At 34.6% G+C, this 22006-nt stretch overlaps 1 protein-coding gene across 1 annotated transcript in view; it reads left to right on the top strand.

Moving 5' to 3' along the window:
• The window catches only part of LOC144437160 (RAB11-binding protein RELCH homolog), a 48625-nt gene that overhangs the window by 3439 nt on the left and 23180 nt on the right, over positions 1 to 22006 (top strand). The window contains exons 2-5 of the mRNA XM_078126029.1: positions 7897 to 8058; positions 9779 to 9837; positions 20448 to 20561; positions 20928 to 21128. Of these exons, the coding sequence (XP_077982155.1) occupies positions 7897 to 8058; positions 9779 to 9837; positions 20448 to 20561; positions 20928 to 21128 (536 nt within the window). The remainder of the gene's footprint in view (positions 1 to 7896; positions 8059 to 9778; positions 9838 to 20447; positions 20562 to 20927; positions 21129 to 22006) is intronic.

Genomic DNA, 22006 nt, shown 5'->3' with positions numbered 1-22006 from the left:
AGACAGTGACTACATTTTGTGTTTGTTAAATAAACGAAGATCAGTCCAACTAAAGAGAATGTACACTTTATGAGGAAACTAGAACTTGAGGAGATAGGTAGGAGTTTGATATAAAATGACTAGAACTTGCTCCCAATGAGATTGAATTTAAAACCTGTTATTTCTATTTTATGGTGCTACACATATGACTTTCGTCAGGAATCTACACATTTTGTATTCAGTGCCATTTATACTCACAGTTCAAAATATAAGTTTTATACAAAAAAAAATTCAAAACAACATAAATTAATGAATAACTAGGATGGTAGAATTATACACGGATCTTAATATGTATAGACATGTACAAAATGTGAAAATATGCATAAATATGCACAATCAAGTAAATGGTAATTAGATACATGTATATGATAATTCAACTACATAAGTATATTATTGCAATCAACATTATATACATGTAAAATGCATAGATAAAAAATTTACAATTGTTCCAGCTTTTTTGGCTTTTATTTGATTGAATCAATGATGATAAATTGATACATATATTGTGTCTTGTACAGGCTATCTGTATATTGAGATGATATTAAGTTCATCATATATAATTCATTAGTGTTGTGTAATACGTATTAGGTCAACACAGCGGGTATATTGTTCCACACTAATAATTTAATTCTATACTGATGAATGTCAGGAAATTTAAATTGACTTCAATTCAGTTCACATTTGTAAATTGATAACTGGGTTCAAAAGACAATGGGTGTGGTCATGTTTGTCATGTAATCATCAACCTCTAGTATTCAGACTGGGATATTTTCACACTAGACTCAGAGACGGGTAACAACTGTAGTAGTAGTTCTAGATTGTCAATCAGGAAAAGATGTTTTGAGTAGCAAGAGACTATCTGTGGCTTTTGGGTCTCTTCTCATAGAGAGAGATCTTTGAAGCCACAGATAGACTCTAGACTGTGTCTACGGTCACTGGGTGTGATGACTTGTCTGATAACATATTAGTTTTATTTAAAATGACTGTTTTTAAACTTGGTTATCATTATTTCAAGAGTATAAGAATCACTGAGTTCCAAGGTTGGAAGTTAGCAGTAGTCCTGGGCACATAGACTACTAAACATTGTATCTATACTACCAAATTAGCAGTAGTCCTGGGCACATAGACTACTAAATATTGTATCTAGACTACCAAATTAGCAGTAGTCCAGGACACATAGACTACTAAACATTGTATCTAGACTACCAAATTAGCAGTAGTCCAGGACACATAGACTACTAAATATTGAATCTAGAGTACCAAATTAGCAGTAGTCCAGGACACATAGACTACTAAACATTGTATCTAGACTACCAAATTAGCAGTAGTCCAGGACACATAGACTACTAAACATTGTATCTAGACTACCAAATTAGCAGTAGTCCTGGACACATAGACTACTAAATATTGTATCTAGACTACCAAATTAGCAGTAGTCCTGGGCACATAGACTACTAAATATTGTATCTAGACTACCAAATTAGCAGTAGTCCTGGACACTTAGACTACTAAATATTGTATCTAGACTACCAAATTAGCAGTAGTCCTGGGCACAGAGACTACTAAATATTGAATCTAGAGTACCAAATTAGCAGTAGTCCTGGACACATAGACTACTAAATATTGTATCCAGACTACCAAATTTATAAGGTAGTAGTAGTAGTAGCAGTCTGTTGAACCAATTGAAATCAATAGCCTAATCATACATGTACCTGTACGTTTAAAGTTCAATGGCTGTCTGTGAAATACTCTTTTAGTGTTGACAAACATGATACCTTATGTAGTGATCAATATGTAAGCTTTGTTTTGACCACAACATTGAGTTTGGCTATATTGGTGACATTTCAATGGAAGTGATGGTGGTGGTGGTGGTGGTGGTGGTGGTGGTGGGGGGGGGGGGGGGTCTTTTGTAAATAATATAGATCTTACTAAATGTAAACTCAGCCTTCATGCAAATATTTATATTGAATGAATCTCATTCATTCAACCATATAAAGTGTAACTTCCACTATTAATGTTAAAAGCACTTGTGGGGTATTGTAAGGGTGGTGTGTCTTCAATGAAGACTTGTCTTATAAGAATATTAACAACAAGGATGAAAGGATTAATCTGTGCTACATGTATTTGTTACATGCATTGCTTGAAGACGACCATTGGCAGCAGTGTCTGAGTGCATTTTGATATCGCCATGAATACATGTGATCAATTACTATCTCAACAGATTTTTAATTTTATTAAAAGCTTGTTCAATATTGACAATGATATTTATTTTCAATTTAAGCCAATATCTCAAAATAGCAGAATTCAATAAAGATTAGTAGTGGAATACAAGATGTTCTGTAGTCAACACCATGGACATCGTGCATGTATTACGCGGTAGAGCTATGAGACGGTCATGTACATGTAGTTGCATTTGTAGATAGCATTTGCCAATACTTTTCTTTGTTCAGCCAAAGAAAATGTGAGTGACCTAAGGGGCCTTGTCACTATGAGTTGCAAGTCAAGTAGTGACAAAATAATTAGATTATGACTCAAATATTTTTGAGTTGAATGAAGAAAAATATTAGCAAATAATATAATCATACATCCTAAACTTAAAGTTAAAGGATCATTTATATAAAAAAAAAAATCAGGAAAAATAGTGATTTGGATTTGATTCATATTTGAAGCACTTCAGAAGTAGTTATGTAGACATGAATTTGAGTGACATAGAATTACTTGGCTTGTACATGGTATAATTAGGTATTGTTCCCAAATATTTTTTTTCGTTCAGCCAAGGAAAATATGAGTGACCTAAGGGGCCTTTGTCACCACAAGTTGATAGACAAGTAGGGAGAACCATCTAATAAGTCATGAGTATTTTCCAGCTGAATGAAGAAAAAATATCGGAGAATAACATAATTATACCACTGCTAGTAATATCAAAGAAAAATTGGGGGAAATAATGGCAATTTTGAATGTTTTGACTTGTATTTTGAACACAGCAGAACCAGTGACATAGATATGCATTGTTGTGATGTATATATTCCATATTTGTGGTGTATGCCTGGTATAATGGATTATGTTCCTTTCCAGGTTCAATTCCACAGGTATCGGCCCTTTGTAGAGTCTATTTACATAAGCTAAACACATGCTACAGACTTCATAACAGTAAAACTATGTACATGTAAGATCTATAATATCTGAATGATTCATGTCGTACCTTTCAAGTGTTCTGTGTGGATGCTTAGTCCTCATGTAGTGTTTTAGTATATATTACCATGGTGATGAAATAGAAATGAGTTTCCACTAATTTAACGTTGATGTCAGAAGAACAATATCTAGATAGGTGTCAATATAAACTGTAGAAAAAACATTTTGTTGGTACAAAAGGGATATAACCACCTCCACCTCAACCACTGTCTCTGCCACCACTCACCACTACCCCACTACTACTTCTACCACCACCACCACCACCACCCCACCACCACTCTACTACTACTACTACTACTACTACTACCACCACTACCACCAACACCCCACCACTACCCCACTACTACTACTACCACCACCACCAACACCAACAATCATTTTGTAAAAACCAAGCAGCATAACAACAAAATTCAGGTGATGACCTTTCAGAAACATTTAGATAATTATCATTTAAGAGTTTAATTTATATCGACAATCATACATAAAAATATTGTATATTTGTGTATGTGTTGATCCAACTTAATTATCAACTAATGCCATGTCAGTGTAGGATGTAGTTGTCTGGCTGAGATATAGAAAAGTTGGATATGAACAAAAGGTTGATTCTATTGAATAAAATCCACTTCACTTTATATAGGTGTAGATATTACAGTACAAAACTGTGGGATTGAAACATTGGACCATCATTTACATTGTATACTCCTAGTTCTAGACATGGTGGATTAAAACTATAGGGTATAGATCATCAATTTGTACAAAAGTTTTCACCACCCTGATTCATTGTCATCATAAGGAACACTTCTTCAACATACACGTAACTTTATAAAGACCATACACTTAGAAAATTTATAGTTGGTAAGTGACCATAGGATGGTTTTTATGACATTTACTACATATTGCCATTTTTTGAAATCAAACTTGGCAATTCATTTCAAAGCAGTATCTACGTCACTGTCCTCTTTGACTTTTTGTGAAGTGTTTCCTTATAAAACCATGACAAGTGTAAAGGTTACTAAAATGAGGTCATTAAAAAGTAAGGCAATTCATTTGTACTGTTGTAGTAAGCTTGAAATCAGTCACCTTTGGTGTGTTATTTAGTGTAATACCTACTGTGTATTTATTAGCAAATGTCATTTGTCTTTATCACAACATCTTTTTGTAAGTTTAATGAGACAGATTACATCATAATAATACATACTCAATAACCTATAAAGTGACACTGACACAAAGCAAGTCTCCTTTCACTATTACCTCAGCTAGAAAATGAGGATAGGTGTGATTTCTTAAACCTGTCCTTGTTTTCTACACTTGCTAAAGATTTCCTGAAACCCCCACCCCCACCCCACCCTAAAATTTGTTTTATCTGGCACATTACCTTTGACACCTGTGAGAGGTTTCCCAGAAAAAAAACTGAATTTGTTTTGTCTAGTATGTGTTCTTTTTGACACTTGTGAGAGGTTCCCCAACCCATGAATGTGTTCAGAGCATTTTACTTTTGGCACTGACACCTGTAAGAGGTTTCCCTGACACCCCTTGAATTTGTATTATCGAGTGCATGTTACTTTCAACACCTGGAAGTGGTCTTCCCCCCCCCCCCCCCCCCTCCCTCGTGACTCTTATAATTTTGTTCCATGGTTTTGATTGTCATTCCAAAGCTTTTCTTTTCTTGTGTGTAAATACCAAACTTTCCTCCCTTTGGTACATGATATAATAACATGGAATGGATACTGAAATCAAAGTTTGCCAGATTTGCCCCTTCCTAAACCTAAAGTAAAAACAGGGGTTTGGTACAGTAATTGATGCGAAGTGTGGCTGAGTGACACTTATGCTGTAAACTGTAGTACTATATACAGATATAGTCGTGACAGTCACTATGACAGTCACTATGACACTACATAAGTCGACTTCATTCATAAATTGACTTCAACCTGACGTCAGTTGTCTACTTGAGATAAAACTCAATTGTAATACTTAACTTCATTACAATGAACCCGTCCTGTGTTATTTTTAGCACTCTTAGTAGCACTGAGCAGTAGATTATTTTTACTATATAGTGAAATCGTACAACTGAGTCCCAGCACATCGGGCTTATATCATGTCACATTCAACAAAATTTTTACATTGGCAGTACAGAGAGGTTAGAATGAACAAAAGCAGTGACAAAGAAAAATACAAGTTAATTTCTATATCCAAATTTTCTTTCATCTGTAAAAATGAGGACTCAATGAATTTAGCAGTATTCCTAACCAGTTCGTCACTTAGTAATTAACTTCTCGTTGACTGACAGTGATGTGTGTCCTGTTATTTACTATATTACGCAAATCATCACAGACAGTACAGTGTAAGGGAAAGCGAATCTTGTTTAAATGTCTACAGCATTTTAATAACAAAATGCACAAAGTCTGTCACCTACTGGTTCATTTCTATTCACCTTCCTGTTTCTATGTGTAGTGGCAATACGCCTGATTGAAATTGTGCCATGAACTTGAAGAAGTGTTGACTTGGTGAAAGACTCAGTTTAGGTGTATGGCTCTAAAGTATTTTGAAAATATTGGATGTACAAAGATTAATCCTTTCATTGATATTTTTCTACCCACATTAATAGATGCTGATTATGTAATTGCTGTTGTACTTTCAGGATAAATCAAACTGGGAAAAAATATCAAAATACATATTGAAGTTCAAATCTTCAAAAAGTTTATAGGATCAATTACAGTAATTGAGTGAAAAGTCTCAAAGGAAAATTTTTCTCAGTCAATTTATTTTCATCCAATTGGATAAGATGAAGAAAGGTTCAATAATGGTTGCTATACAATGTAGGCATGGTCATAAGTCTGTGTGTGTGTGTGTGTGTGTGTGTGTGTGTGTGTGTGTGTGTGTTTGTGTGTGTCTGTCTGTGTATATGTGTGTATGTATGTATGTGTGTATGTGTGTGTGTGTCTGTCTGTGTATGTGTGTGTCTGTGTGTGTATGTGTGTGTATGTATGTGTGTGTATGTACATGTATGTATGTATGTATGTGTGTGTATGTGTGTGTACATGTATGTGTGTGTATGTATGTGTGTGTGTGTCTGTGTGTGTATGTGTTTGTGTGTGTGTGTGTGTGTGTGTGTGTGTGTGTGTAGTTTATTTATATAAGTATGGTTTGTAGGTATAAAACTATCTAACAATGAGAAAGAAAGTTTGTGAAAATTAAAATGTTCTTACTCAACCGTAATTTACAAAATCTTGTCTACAACTTATACAATAGCAAGTCACTATTGTGACTGGATAGAAATGATGTGATTAACATAGCCATGTGATTATGTACCACGTGTTGGGTGTAGTTTGTTCAAAATGTCAATGAGTAGCCATAGTATCCCAGATCTCATCTACAGAAATTCCTTTTGTGACGTGGTAGAAACGGTGTAAACATAGCCATCTGTACCACGTGTTGAGTGTAGTTATGAAACCATGGCGTGACGTCAATATTTGTTGAGGAGCCATAGTATCCAGGATCTCACCTACAAGGAGAAATCCCTTTGTGACATGAGAGAAAGGCCATATGATTATGTACCACGTGTTGAGTGTAGTTATGAAACCCAGGAGTGACGTCAACATTTGTTGAGTAGCTCTAAAGATTCTTATCTGCAAGGAGAGAAGCCCTTCTTGTGACTTGTCTGTATTTTATAAATTCACTATGTAGGCGTTGTATTTGTAAAAGAGGAAGTTGACCAAGGGGACATTGACATTACTGGAAGGCAGTGATAATTAGGTCATGTCCAGTCTGGATAAGTAGCACTTTAACCTTCAAATTGTATGCATTTGACATAGAAAAAAAGCAAACTGTGAACGTGTTACTGTGGTTGTTTTATTGACCACACAGGCCGGGACTCAAGTCTAGTATTATTAATGTACGTCACCGTCTCCTCAGTTGTTCTCTCAAGTATTTTTCATATTCCTTGAAAAAAGGAAATCTTGAAATCAAACAGGTGGTTAAGTTGTGGTTAGGTAAACGTGATGACAGGAAGGTCATTACTACATATTAGTAAATTGTTACACAATGAAGTCAAGTTATAGAATTGTAATGGACCAACTGTTGTTTGGGGATTAAAAGGAAAATTAATGCAACACCAGGTATTTCATAAACTTTGGGTTCTGGAGAGTCATTTTATGATTTAACATCGCATAAATTTGATTTGATTTACCAAGAAACACCAAATTATGTATATATTGAAAATCTGTTTTACCTCTATTGTTTTCGTACTAGTGCATTGTTGCTTCATGGGACTTGGCAGATATTCATGACTCCTAAGTGCTTATTACATTTAGTCATGAATATTCCGTGTTAATCTAATACATATGTATGCCAATGTTGAACCAGTACCAGGACAGTAGAGGTGACATAGATTTTCAAGTTGGCAGTTAACTCAATAATTTGCACAAGATTAAAAATGTGTAAAAAGTTTGTTATGATATGTACAGGAAGTTACTTGTAAATAAAAAACAGTGTTAATACAAGTAACGGAGTCTGTAGAGAGTCACCATGCATCAGTACAAATGCAGTGTCAGTCGATGTTGTTTCACATCGTTATTTTTCTCAGTTTATGTTTGGAACAAAAGTTTAGATGTAATTATGCATATTTTTGTAGTTTGAATTTCTCAAGAACTGTTCATTCTATTTCAGACCGTACATCAAGTGAACAAACGTTCGACTCTTTAGATTTTGCGAGATATTCTGACGATGGTGCTGGTCAAACTGATGAAAGGGTAGCAGTGTTAGAGTTTGAACTACGGAAAGCTAAGGAGACTATTAAATCGCTACGGGCAAATCTAACAGAAGCGGCAGGTTGGTTATATTTATCTCTCAATATACTACAAGATGGATGTATGAATATTCTGACGCTAACTTTATTTTAACATAATTTAGCTGAAACCATTGTGCACCAGATCAGCATGGACATGGAATCACTGTCATTAGTAGAGATTTATTTAATTTCAATCAATACATTTACTTTACTAAAGTACTATGGCTATAAATACACTTCAGTCAAAACTCAGCTAATAAATTGAAGGTGGAGCCAAAATATGGTAATTGCATTTCCTCTAAAAACTTTGTGCATCAAACTAAAAACATTAGTAAGAAAAAAGTGTGTAATTAATCATTATACCCAGTACATGCTGTGAGAATTGATGAGTAATCAACATTTTTTTTCAACTATACTATATTATACATCTTTTGTGTAATTGCACCAAAGTTGAACTCAGCAAACAAACAAACAAACATATCAAAAGTATACCACCATAAGTAATTTGTGGAAAGAAATGGAAAAAAAATTGAACAGCATTGATTTAGAAATGAAACTAGCATACCAAAGATTTGTAAGCATTCTTGTCTTTTCTGTGGAATACTAGTAATATTACCATATATATCGACAAAACAAGTATTTTAGTCTGGTATAACAATTGTCAACAAAATTTAAGTTTAAAATTTCTCTGGCAATTAATATAGAAGTTGCATGGCCTACAACTTTGTACTAAACTGTAGGGATAGATACATGTATATGTCTTTTTGGTAGTTGGTGGGCTGTATGTGAAAAAAAAGGTACCTGTACAGGGTAGTATTCCCATTCTGCTAACGGAAGTAATACTTAAAGATACACTATGGCTGCTACTGGAATGTCTTTTGAAACTGAAACTGTTTTGTTAGATATACTGACTTACTGGTAATATTGTACATACTGAATAGTATTGAATCATCTAAGCAAATATATTGACTGTATGCAGCTGTACACATAGTATGGTGCAATGTATCCACATTTATTTTTGGGTCCGCACCCAAAAATCAGCACACAAATGGAATCATGATGTCAACCTGTTACTATATTATCCATGGATACAGCAGAGCTCTAGTTAAAATATCCAATGTCTAATTATTGGTATTTCAACAATTTTCAGTGAATAAATTGTCGATTGTCTGATCAACAAGATTGATACTCAAGTTACAGCTATTGCAGGGTTTATTAACCATTACTGTAGGCAGACTTAAACCTGGTATTAGACATGATACACCAACAGCTCATTGGAGTACACTTTTGTTGATGCAGACAAGATGTTGGCAGAAATTTGGGATACATTTTCCAAAAACTTGTTGACTCTGTCAGTAGCCCCATCTAGATGTACAAATGTAGGTCGTAATAGTCCTACCTGAGGTAGGATAGGTTTGTGTCTACACGTAGGAAGGTTGCAGATGTCGCATGATTTCTCCTGACCCGGTCATAAAAGTATACGTTGTGAAGTAATAAAACTTTGTTTGTTATTTGACACACAGTTTTTTGTCCGATTTTATGTAAACAACGGACAATAAATATCGACTGAAATAACAAAATAAAGCCAGAAGAAAATTGCAAATCTGTTATATTTCGGTGCTACAATGGGATTGAAGTCATGAGCCTCAAACTGTCTGAATCTTACCTCAGGTAGAAATTTTTGTGCCATCTAGATAGGGCTACTTTGAGCAGAAATTATCATTTATAACTATTATTTTCTGTTTGATTTTATTTTCACAGAAAGTGAGTCAACATCTCCTGCCCACAGTGACTCCAAGAGACCAATGTCACCAACTGATGTAAGTATTCTTTTCTATTTGTAAGACTATCTTAAAGACTTAGTGTAGAGAACTGAAATCTGTAATATTATACATGTAGTTCAGGAACCATAACTTTTAATTTTAGAATTTCCCTTGCTGTCCCCAAGTCTACCTGCCTAGCATTGTTCATGGAGTATTAGTAGAAATCCATTGATTGAACCTGATTGGTTGATCCTACATTTGTTTGTCAAAGTGCAACTGTGATGATGTATACCATCTCTGACCTTCTATAATTATGTATGGCTGATTTTGTTCTGACTTATTTCTTGCACACAACATGTGTCTGGGTGTGGCTTCAATACTGTGCAAACAGTGCTAGGCAGGTAGATTTGGAATATGGCAAGGAAACTTCAAAATTGAAAATATGGTCGCTGAAGTAATATCATAACGCCAGCAGTGTGTGAACTTAAGGGAAAATGACTACTGGTCATAAGGACCGACATGTAGCAAATACTGCTGGTCCTTAAGGAAAACTGCTGGTCCATACTCAATGCAGTTCACGTTCACGACCTATATTTATATACCCTCCATTTACAGATTAAATGATTTTGAACTTTAATATGATACAACATATCTTTAGATATACTAAAGTAAAAGAGAGTACGAATTGTTCACTATCCACTATTATTTCATAAAATTTCCACTCACAGAGTCAACAAATAACTTGGAAGTAAATTTTGATTCACTACCAAGTAATATTTGACTCTATGAGTAGAGATTTTCATTTGTAACTATGAACCCAGAGACTATGAATATTCATTCTCGCATAATCTGTTCCTATAGACTATAGTCACGGGTCTGAGACTGAATGTATTCATTACACCATAGAAATACATATCCATAGATTGTAGATAATATGGGTGAATGAATCATTAAATATACATTATCTGCAATCTCTAAGAGATCACAGTCCTCTTCTTCCTCTCTGTACGATTCACTAAATTCTGAATCACATATGCAAAGTCAGATTCATCGTCTGTGGCAACAGCTGATGTAGCTTTCCAACTCTTAGCGAACGTAGACCCACAAATTTCAATTTCCATCCACAAAAGTGACACGGAGCGGTTTCGTCTTCCTTCAAATATGTACTGAAGCACCCCCCCCCCCCCCATAAAGCCCTACCCGTACACCATACAGTGGTGCATTGAGTATCGTCTCTGACTCGATTGTTTGTGTAAGAAATCTGACTATGATGAAGAGAACTATGGCTAAACATGTCTTACAATGCAAGTTTTTTTTGACGTGGGAGCGTGATATGGTAACTGTACAGTAATGTATCATCCACTATATGTACCCGTGTTTGGCATGATGCAGTAATTTTCCAGATACAACAATGGCAACAAAAATGCAACATTTCTAAGTGTATACGTTGATTACAACATGACAGGACATATATTATCATATGAATCAAATTGAAAGCAATCAGACTACGCATTTTTTTTTTAACTGTTTTACAAATAAAACCTATCGTACTGAAGATATTTTACGAAGTGTACCTGCCTTCTTTATTAGTTAAAACGCCATTTTCAGAGTAGTTTATATGTTTTCCGTCAGTTTGTTTTGATCATGGCCACACACATGGGGAAATCCGGTAAATTGATCGGGAAACCCGCTAACATTTACCTGCTTTAATACCAGCCTTTAAAAAACAGTGTCTGTTTAAATTCGTCTTCTTCTTCGGAAGTTCATTGCTGCCTTCTAAATATCGCCACATACTTAATAAATGCAACATGGAACTGTCTCAAACACGTTAAAAGTTTCATACACTTAGAACAGTAAACTTTACGACAATTACTATATCATGGTGGGAAAAAACGCAAAATGGGTCTGAATGTCTAAGACGTTCTGATTAGTCAAGACACAAATAATTGGAGAAATTCGGTCAATCATGTGTTTGCTAACATAATTTCATAAAGTAAATGCTGTATGCTACGTCATATGTAGACATGATATCAACATTGACAACAACACGTAGCGAGCTAGCTCTGTGTCGCTTGACTTGAACGAGATGATGTCGAGAGTAAAATAGGTAACACAAGATCAGATTCATGTAGGTGAAATTGGATATATCTTTGAATAAATGTTATTATTTACTCCAAATTTCAGTCGGTCATAAGGACCGATACGTTGTTGTAATTCTGAAAAACTGTCGGTCCGAACGGAAATATGTTGGTCTCGGGCCGAAGGACCGGCGTTAATTTCGCACGCTGAACGCCAGTCATTCCTCAAGACTACTAAGCCCAGTTAGAGTTAGGGTTAAAATTTGGATTTGAAACACAGGTATCTGGCATTGGTAATGAAAATGCCATTTACCACAAAAGTAAAATACTGAAAAGAAATTAATGAAAAGAATAGAAGAAAAATGACTACAAGTTGTTTATTACAAAAATGATATTAATGAGAAATTTGTAAAAAAAATAAAAAAAATGGGAAGATTATCAAAAAGTTACTTATCACAAAATGGATACTTATAAGAAAATTGCAAAAAAAAAAAAATATGGAAAAATTGCCAAAAGTTATTTATTACAAAAAAATAGTCACCTTGAAATATTTGGGTTAGAAATGTATGTATGGTTCATGATATTATTTATAGACAGAACCTCAGTGTAAAGTTGTATTACAAAAAAGGAAATATGAAAATTAGAGAATTAAAACAATTTCCAAAAACAAGTAACCACAGAATAAAAAAGTAAAATTTTGTAATGTTGAGAGGATACTGCAAAAATGATGTATATATGACCGTTAAAAAAATCTAAGCTGAGAGACAATTTGTGAGACTTTGTTCCTCTTTGTTTATGGTGGACGTAAAATTTGGACAGTAAAATTATAGCACATCACCTGACTTGATAAATCTGTTTTCATTTTGATGTTTATAGTCACTCAAAATTTAAAAGCTGATATAATTTAGTACAAATATTGTGTCAGATAAACAAGCTAAAAATGTAAGTTTACTACAGTCACAATATTTGAATATAAAGATTATGGAATACGCCCTCAGTGGCCAATATGAGAAAGTATATTACAGCGCTTTGATTAAAACTAGGACATGTAGGAGTCTCAATGACAGGAAGTTGTCTTCACTTTCTCTGTGTCAAAAAACTAAACCTATCAAGTCTTCCTCTCTCTATAAATGAAACATTTACACAATATATATTCATATTAATTCTGACAATTGTGATAAAAAATTTATAATTTGTCAGAACTGGTGCTAATTTCTTTCTAGAAAGAGGTGTATTTAACTTGAGGATATGTTGAATAATTGATGGTGTGTAGGTTTCATTAATTCTGATAACTTAAAGGATCTAGTTATTATCCAAGTGTTCATACAGCATCAAGTAAAGTATTTTGTATTAGGATGTATAGAATTGTGTTTCATTTCCATGCAGTGTTTCTCTAAACTAAATCATGGTACAGTGTAAAAACATGTATGGGAACTATGCTATTTGACCAGTTTTCCCTGCCTCTATTACCAAGGTTACTCAGCCTTAGCAAAAACACTCGACCGTTTAATCTCAAAAATAGATTATTTGTGGAATTCTGATTGTGTTTGGTCTCTAGGCAATCATACGTTCTTATGTCAGTACAATCGAAATGTGTCGAAATTGAGAATAAAAATGACAAATGAGAAGTTGTCTGTTAGTGCTGCCAGAGCTTTCAGCGAAGGCAATGACTTTCAAGGCCCTTTCTGATTAAAAACCCAGTTGTCTGGTAGAGCTAGCTACAGAGAAAATTTGTCCAGAATACAAAGGATTATTGTATCTATAAAACTTATGACTTTACTGATAAAATAATAATAATGTGAAAACCTGGGATTTAATCTTGAGACTTTAAATTTGGGTGTGTTTTCTGTCTTCCTGTACAGAGATGATTCCTTGTCACTTTCCATCTTCCTGTACAGAGGTGATTCCTTGTCACTTTCCCGTCTTCCTGTACAGAGGTGATTCCTTGTCACTTTCCGTCTTCCTGTACAGAGGTGATTCCTTGTCACTTTACATGTTCTGATTTGTCCACCTACTTCAATTGACATTCCAGGAAACTGATCAATTCTAGGTTATATTTCCTGTGTCAATTTGTCCTCCCCCCAGGATATTCCATAAATTTTTTATTTAATTTAACATGGCTATTGGTTTTACTGAGAAGGAAGTTGGTAACCACAATTTTAAGTTTTAATATCTCATAGGAGTAGTCTATGAGTCTCATTTTTTCATTAAAATCATTAATTACTCAGTACATGCTGTGAGAATTGATTAGTAATCAAAATGTTTTTAACTATACTGTATTATACTTCTTTTGTGTAATTGCTCCAAAGTTAAACTCAACAAACAAACAAACAAACAAACAAACAAACAAACAAACATTAACAGCAGTGAATGGGTAGGACTAAAATCTTTGACCAGTTTTGTACCTTGGCAGACATTTTCAAGTAGTTTGAGTTGACTTGAATGAATCTATAAATATTGTATGGAATAAAAAAAATACAAACTTAACTAAGCAATTGCATGTGATTTACAAATATAGCTTCATTAGGATATGTATAATATAACATTAATATTGAAAAAATATAATGAAATGACTAAAATGACTGGTAGTAGAAATTAGTATCTGATAGAAATGGCACTGTATGACAAGAGCATCTCTCAAGTTCATGCCAGTGGTTAGCCCTGTTTACATACGACAGGCGGTGCACAAGTCTATATTGCTGACTTGACTCTAAACAAATAGTAGGGACAATTGTCAGAATCGAGTCCCGGATTACTCCGTATGCAAGCACGACTCGTCAGTGATCATACCGGGACTGCTTTGAGTACGAGCGAGGTGAGGCATGTTGAGGTAATTTGTTGAGAATTATAAATATTGCGAAATGTCAAGTACAAGGTTTAAATACAATGGAATGATGAAAAAAAATTGGCCGAGTTTGCTGACAGGCGCCGGTCACAAGAAACTCCGTAAATTAAAATATGAGACGATGTTATGTCTACTACAACTAGTACAAGTTGAATGTTGTTGACTTGGTAAATTTGTTAGAAAATTGAAATTCGAATTGCCTCAAAATTATTTTAGATCCCTAGTTTATTTCATTCATCATTAAAATTTTCCAGGGTTAAAGCTATAAGACACTGGAATTATTTATAGCCAACCTCAAAATCCTCTTTTTAGCACAACTGAACTGAGGTTCAGTAGTGCTATAGGGATCGCCCGGCATCTGTCTGTCTGTCTGTGTGTGTGGATGTGTGTGTGTGTGTGTGTGTGTAAACAACTTAAAGTCAAAAACCACTGAACCAATTGCCAGGATATTTGGTGGGTCCATTACCTTGGGTGTCTAGTTGGGAAATTGTTCAAATCAAAATGATCGCATCACAGGTGTGTGATTTGGGTCAAAAAATGTTATTTTTGGTCAAAAAACTTAAACTCAGAAACTACTGGGCAGATTGGTGCGAAATTTGGTGGGAACATTCTTAAGGGGGTGTAAAGTAAGATTTGTTCATGACGGGATGATTCCATCAGTGATATGCAAATTAGGGCTAAAAATGTGTCTTTTTGGTTAAAAATCTGAGCAGATTGTGCTGAAATTTAATGGGAATGTATCTAGGGATGTATGGACAAAGAAATATTAAGCATACCATGATTCCATGAGTGTTATGCAAATTAGGTGTACAAATGTTCATTTTTGGTCAAAAACTTATATCTCAAAAAGTACTTGGTCACCGAGTCTGAAACTTGGTGAGATGTTTCTGAGTGTTATTCTTCAAAACATTTTGACAAAATTGGCCCTAGCGACCATGACCATGCCCTTAGCAACAACCAAATGGCAGTATAGTTTGGTCAAATAACAACATCATATGGTAGGCAAATGAGTAAACATTCAAAAAATGTATGCAAATACCGTAGCAACCATGACCACGCCCATAGCAACAGCCAAACAGTCGTGTATTTCACAAAGACAACAACAGGGATTAATAGACAATTGAATAAACATTCAAAAAATATATGCAAATATAGCAACAAGACCACGCCCATAGCAACAGTCAAATGATCACATGTATTGCGAAAATAACAATGGGGTTTAATAGACAATTGAATAAACATTCAAAAAATGTATGTAAATATGCCTAGCAACAAGACCACGTCCATAGCAACAGCCAAATGATAGCATATATCGTAAAGATAGCAACATGGTTGGCTAGGCAACTGGATAGTCATTCACCAAATGAACACTTATCGTTAGCATGTTAGCATTTTTAAAAACTGTATAGTTGTGCTACAACGCCATTGGCGTTTTTTTCTTCTTTTTCTTGTGTGCATTTCCCATTATTTTTCTGAGATTTTGTGTAATTTTTCATATTAAACAGTAGATTTTTTTTAATAAAATGGTGACTATGGTATAAAAGTACAATACATTACCAACTTTCTGTGTAAAATGTGTTTTATAGTGAGACATCATATGAAACCACTAACCACTTTATTACATCGCTAAAACAAAACTGCATAGTAAAGAGCTGAAGAACTGAACCACTTCTACATGTTACCAAAATAAAAAATTAAATTAAAAACAACAGCGGAGCTATTCTGACCGATAGGTCGCTTGTTTTATTTTATTATATTTTGTTTTCATGTGTGAGTGTCTAGTTCAGGTTTTCCATTATTTACCAAATGGTCTCTGTGTTGTTTATTTCTTCCTATCAGATGTACAGCCATTCCAGATAGTTTTATATTGTCTTTTTAAGTTGATGTCAGTTTCCGCACCCACTATTACTTGTGAGAATTCACGATTTTTGCGATTTTATTATTATTTTTCTCGAATACGTAAAAAAAAAAGTTTAGGGTCGGCGTGAAAAACTAGGTGGGGTCGGGTAACGGGAACCAAACAACTTTTTAGCTCCGCTGTCAGCGAAAGCTGAAAGCGTAGCTTTAGGTATAGGTGGGTATTGAGGTATAGAGAGTAGAGTGAATCATAGGTGTCCGTCAAACTTTTATATCTTCACTATCTACTCCGAAAGTGACAGTCGGAATTCTTCGATATTTGGTGTGCATGTTCCCTGGGGGGAGGCTATTCAGATTTGTTCATGCCAAGTTGATCTGTGCCATTTTCAATTTTTTATGATTTTTTTTCCCAAAATGACATTTTCATCAACTCCTCATAAACTTTAAGTCAGATTACTTTGATATGTGGTGTGTTGATGCACAGAGGGTACCTTACTTAGATTTGTTAATTTCAAGTCAGCACGTCTTCTCTTCTATTTTTTATGATTTTTTTTTTTGAAATTTGAAAAAAAAATGAATATGTTAATGAGTATAATGACCGACGCCATATTGGAAATCACTCCGCGAGACTTTAGGTAAAGTGCAACTTTTCAAAAGACACTATTGACGTCAAACAAGCAATGTAATATGTGCTATAGTCTTAATTCTACGCATTGTGCGCCCAAATGACAAATATTTGTTCGAAAAAGGGTTGTAAACTTCAAATCCAATTCTCCATCCACCCCTCCTACAGAATGGTTCATTCCAGTATATGCACCTCCCTCATGATCAAGTTTGAATGCCTGTGAACTGAAGTGTATGGGACGATTTTTGACAGAGTCAGTCGTCAATAAAAACGATAATACTCTTTCTAAAATTACCACATTTTGAAAGGGAAAGTACTTTGTGGTTCATTTATGGAGTTTTGTTTTTGTACGATCAATATTGGTGGCAAAATTACAGCGTCAAAATTGCGACAATCTCAAGTACCCGGATGTACGAGGGACTAACCCGGAAGCAAGTCGTTGCCAGCCGTACGTTACAGTGTTAACATCGTCCGAGAAATCGCTGCGTTCAGAATGTCATTATTCACAGAATTGTTTCTTTCGAGTGAAAACCCGTCTTGAATTGTATAACTCTAACAAATGAAGACATGTCAAGTTATATTTTGAAAGTTGTATCGCTAGTTTGAGACGATTTGCTCACGTACTATCGAGGCTTGGACCTTACTCCAGTTCAGCGGGAAGTTTAGCCAGTCCGATAATTCTTTCTGGTTTAGTTTACAACACTTTTGATCACACAGATTTTGTTTTTGTGATGAAAAGAAATTTAAAAAAAGATCACTTCAACCACCGGCTATATGATGAATTCACGGTCATTTGATTTTTAATTTGCTATTTTGACCAACTCCGGTTGTCTATTCGCGATAAAATTACGATTAGTTTGGAAACGGGGTAGATTTTCTATGATTCCGTGTCATAAAAGCATGTGTTGTGTAGTTTTCGAAAAGCACACCCGGTGGGAAAGTCGCCCAACAGGCGATCTCGCGCCATTGCTGTACTACGTGGCACTTTATTCTGGCGGGGTGTCTCTTGAAAACGGGAATAGCGAAGGATGAGCCAATCAAGTGAGACCTTTCAAATGTAGCTAATATTATAGCCAATAAAATTAGTTGTACGATGATTTGTGTATAATAAGGGTAAGGCTGGCCTCTACACTGTACTGGCCACGTTCAACGGAAGTAAGTGAAGCTCAATCATAACAATGGTGGCTGTCAAAATCGAAGACGCGATTTGACCGTGTTGTTATTTCAGTGAGTTTATTCAGCAAGAAAACAACGTGTTCTATGTTTTTGTACTTCCTACATGATGTGATGATCGTTTTTTTACCGGTACAACTTACAGCCTACAATGAAACTGCTAACTTAGTAACACTGACACGGTACGAATCGCGATTCCGTGTTCCGTGTTCCGTGTTCATGTTTTGGGGCACATTTCTAAATACGCGAAACCAGTTATTGAATGTGTAGTGGATATTGATATTCAGTTTGAAAAATTTAAATCCTGAACTTTATTTTGCGAACGGTTTTGTCATTTCTTAGTAATTATAGGGCCGACTGTACTATCACGTTTAACGTTTATGTCAACCCGGAAGTACATAGACACGAAAATAGACGAAGTGACTTGTACATGTAATTAGTAACAAAATTTTGCTGTAACTGCTGGTAACCTTCAAATTTATTTATTTTTATGTTGTAAATACATTCTAATATGCACTAAGGACAACACTATAAAGACTTGCTCCATGGGAAGGTAATTTTTTGTCTTTTAAAAATGCAATAGTTAGATCAATGTGTACCAGAAATGTTATGAGCTAGAAATAAGACCACATAACATCTTATTACTCCCCCCCCCCCCCAATTAAGACAAACTACTCACAGAAAGCAACAAAAAAGAGAAGAAGCTCCAAAACATAAAAAAGAGAATAAAATTACAGTAATGAGTTGATGATGCACAAACAACTACAAAGAAATAGACAGTTCAATTACAACACACGGTTTGAAATAAATATGGGGTTTGGAAAAGTGAATTAGAAGTTGAGCAAAAACTAAGAGAAATGAAGAGCCTAAGTGAACAAGCGAAAGCACTTAAAGATAGGACCACCAGATTTTTTGCAGGACTACTACGTTATCAATTTTACTAGTCCTGTGGGATAGTGACTTTTTTACTCCAGTGTCGAACCCTGTCAATGGCTGAGAATGACTCTCTTTCGGGTACTTGGGGATTGTCGCCGTACAGAAACTAAGATGGCGATTAATACATTTCTTCCCTATATATATATCTACTACAACTAGTACAAGTTGAATGTTGTTGACTTGGTAAATTTGTTAGAAAATTGAAATTCAAATTGCCTCAAAATTATTTTAGATCCCTAGTTTATTTCATTCATCATTAAAATTTTCCAGGGTTAAAGCTGTAAGACACTGGAATTATTTATAGCCAACCTCAAAATCCTCTTTTTTTTGTGTGTGTGTGCATTTCCCAGTCATTTTTTTCTGAGATTTTGTGCAATTTTTCATAACTGTAGATTTTTGTTATAAAATGGTGACTATGGTATAAAAGTACAATACATTACCAACTTCTGTGTAAAATGTGTTTTATAGTGAGACATCATATGAAACCACTAACCACTTTATTGCATCGCTAAAACAAAACTGCATAGTAAAGAGCTGAAGAACTGAACCACTTCTACATGTCACCAAAATAAAAAATAAAAATAAAAATAAAATAAAAACAGCGGAGCTATTCTGACCGATAGGTCGCTTGTTTTTATTTGGCTTCAGTACAATTGGCAAAGACAAATTTTAGGAAGAAAATAAAGAGAAAAAAAAGGATTGTGATTTTGTTGTGCTACGTCTATGGTGCCATACATACATGTAAATACAGACTCCATTGACCAATACATAAATACATTTACATACAAAGATAATGTTATTTATACAATAACAGTTGTATTCAGCATTCAAATTGTTCTCTCTCAATTTATTGAATAGTTAAACGCTGGCGAAAATAGTGAAAAGATCTCATGAAATGTGTTTTGAGGAAACAATAAGGAATACATTACTTTTATCGCCAAGTATATTTTAAAGTTGTCTTCTGTCGTTGCATGTGGGTTTAAAGAGAAGGATTAAGATAATCTCACAAGATGTCAAACTGTTGATTATTTCTTTAGAATCAGACCAGCTGTTTTCATGTAGGGGTGCTTTAAGGCATGACGGAAATCAGAAAGATTACTAGATTCCTTTAAATCCAGACTTTGATGTTGTTGACTTTTTTAATCTCTTACAGGATGTGGTCAAACCTCATGAAAAAAGAGCTCTGAATTTCCTGGTCAATGAATATTTACTGATGCATAATTATAAACTCACTTCAATAACATTCTCTGATGAAGTCGATGATCAGGTAGGTGCCTTTCTTATTTTGGTCTCTTGGTGGCGCTGTTTATATTAGTTCAGAATAGTGTTCCTGCTTCCAACAACTTGGTGGTGCTGTTCAGATTTTGGCAGTCAGTTCTCTGCTGAAAGTGATGGAAAAATAGCTGAGAATTCATAAATTGTTTATGATTTCTTCAAATATGTAAAAGATGTGTAACAATACAAACTTTATGATGGATTTAAAATTATATCATGAAATAAAAAAATCAATATCATGGAAGTCGTATTTTATGACTTTTGAGTGATTTTACATCAGTGTAACTTTTCATCATGCTTGAAAATACTAGACAACTTAATCTGAAAACCAAATCTTGTAACTTAATTTGTATGTCAGGATTTTGAAGACTGGGATGACGTAGGGTTGAATCTACCCAAACCACCAGACTTACCTCATCTCTACAGAGACTATGGTGGTCATGTCCTGCCGATAAAAGAAACCGCTGATGTTGGGTGTGGGGAGGATGTTATTGAAATGGAACAGCCTGAAGAAACTGAAGCTGATCAGGGTGTCCATGATGAAGAAAGAATCAAACTTGTATGTTTTCATTTCTATTTGACCTTGATAACTCGTTATTACATCGCAAGCCTTATTTTCAGTGGGTGTTTGTTTTATGGGAGTGCTGATGAAAGTCTGTTATCTTGCTAAAAAAAGTCTTCAGGCAAATTTTAAAAAATGGTGTGAGGGTGACCCTAAACATTTTTTAAACAGTTAGAACAAAAAGATAAGAAATTCTTTGTTTTCTTGACCTTCATGTATGTCTGTTTTCTTTCCCCAGTGATGTCTGTACATATTTCATCAAACTATCACAGAAGTGGTTTTCTGACTCACACTTCATTTGGTTTTGGGTTGAAGCAATATTTCAAATAATATAAAAACAATTAAAAAGATAAAATAAAATAAAATCTTGACCTACCTGCCCTATTCTCTGAGGCCATGTTACTGGAAAAACATAATTTTTTGTTTTTTCGTATACTTGAAAAAAATGGTGATTTGCATGCTGTTTAGGACTATTTACACCATACATAATTTTTGTACTGTAGGTTTGAACTTTATTTGTAGGTATGTGGCTGGCTAAAGTTTGGCCAAAGTTTCCTGTATGTCAAATACAGATAAAAGTGTGGGGTGGGATACATTGAAAGACTGAAGACAGAATAGTTAAAATATGATGCTGTTGTACATGCACACACTTTGCTATAATGACATGGTGTATGGACTTGTATGAGTAGTACATCATTCATTGGGTCATTTTTGAGGTCAAATATTTGCATTTTTAAATTATTGTGGTTTTCAGTCATTTGCACAACGGCCATTTTTGAATCTTTGTGTTTTCACAAGTTTTTTGTGAAATTGATTGTTTTGAAAACGATTCACTTTCAGTAGCATTTTGAAACTGTTGTTTTTTCATTTGTGGT

This window comes from Glandiceps talaboti, chromosome 7 (assembly GCF_964340395.1).
Source record: "Glandiceps talaboti chromosome 7, keGlaTala1.1, whole genome shotgun sequence".
In the NCBI taxonomy this organism is placed as follows: domain Eukaryota; kingdom Metazoa; phylum Hemichordata; class Enteropneusta; family Spengelidae; genus Glandiceps; species Glandiceps talaboti.
The sequence above is the reverse complement of the archived record's forward strand: the minus strand, read 5'-3'. Positions and strand labels throughout refer to the sequence as shown.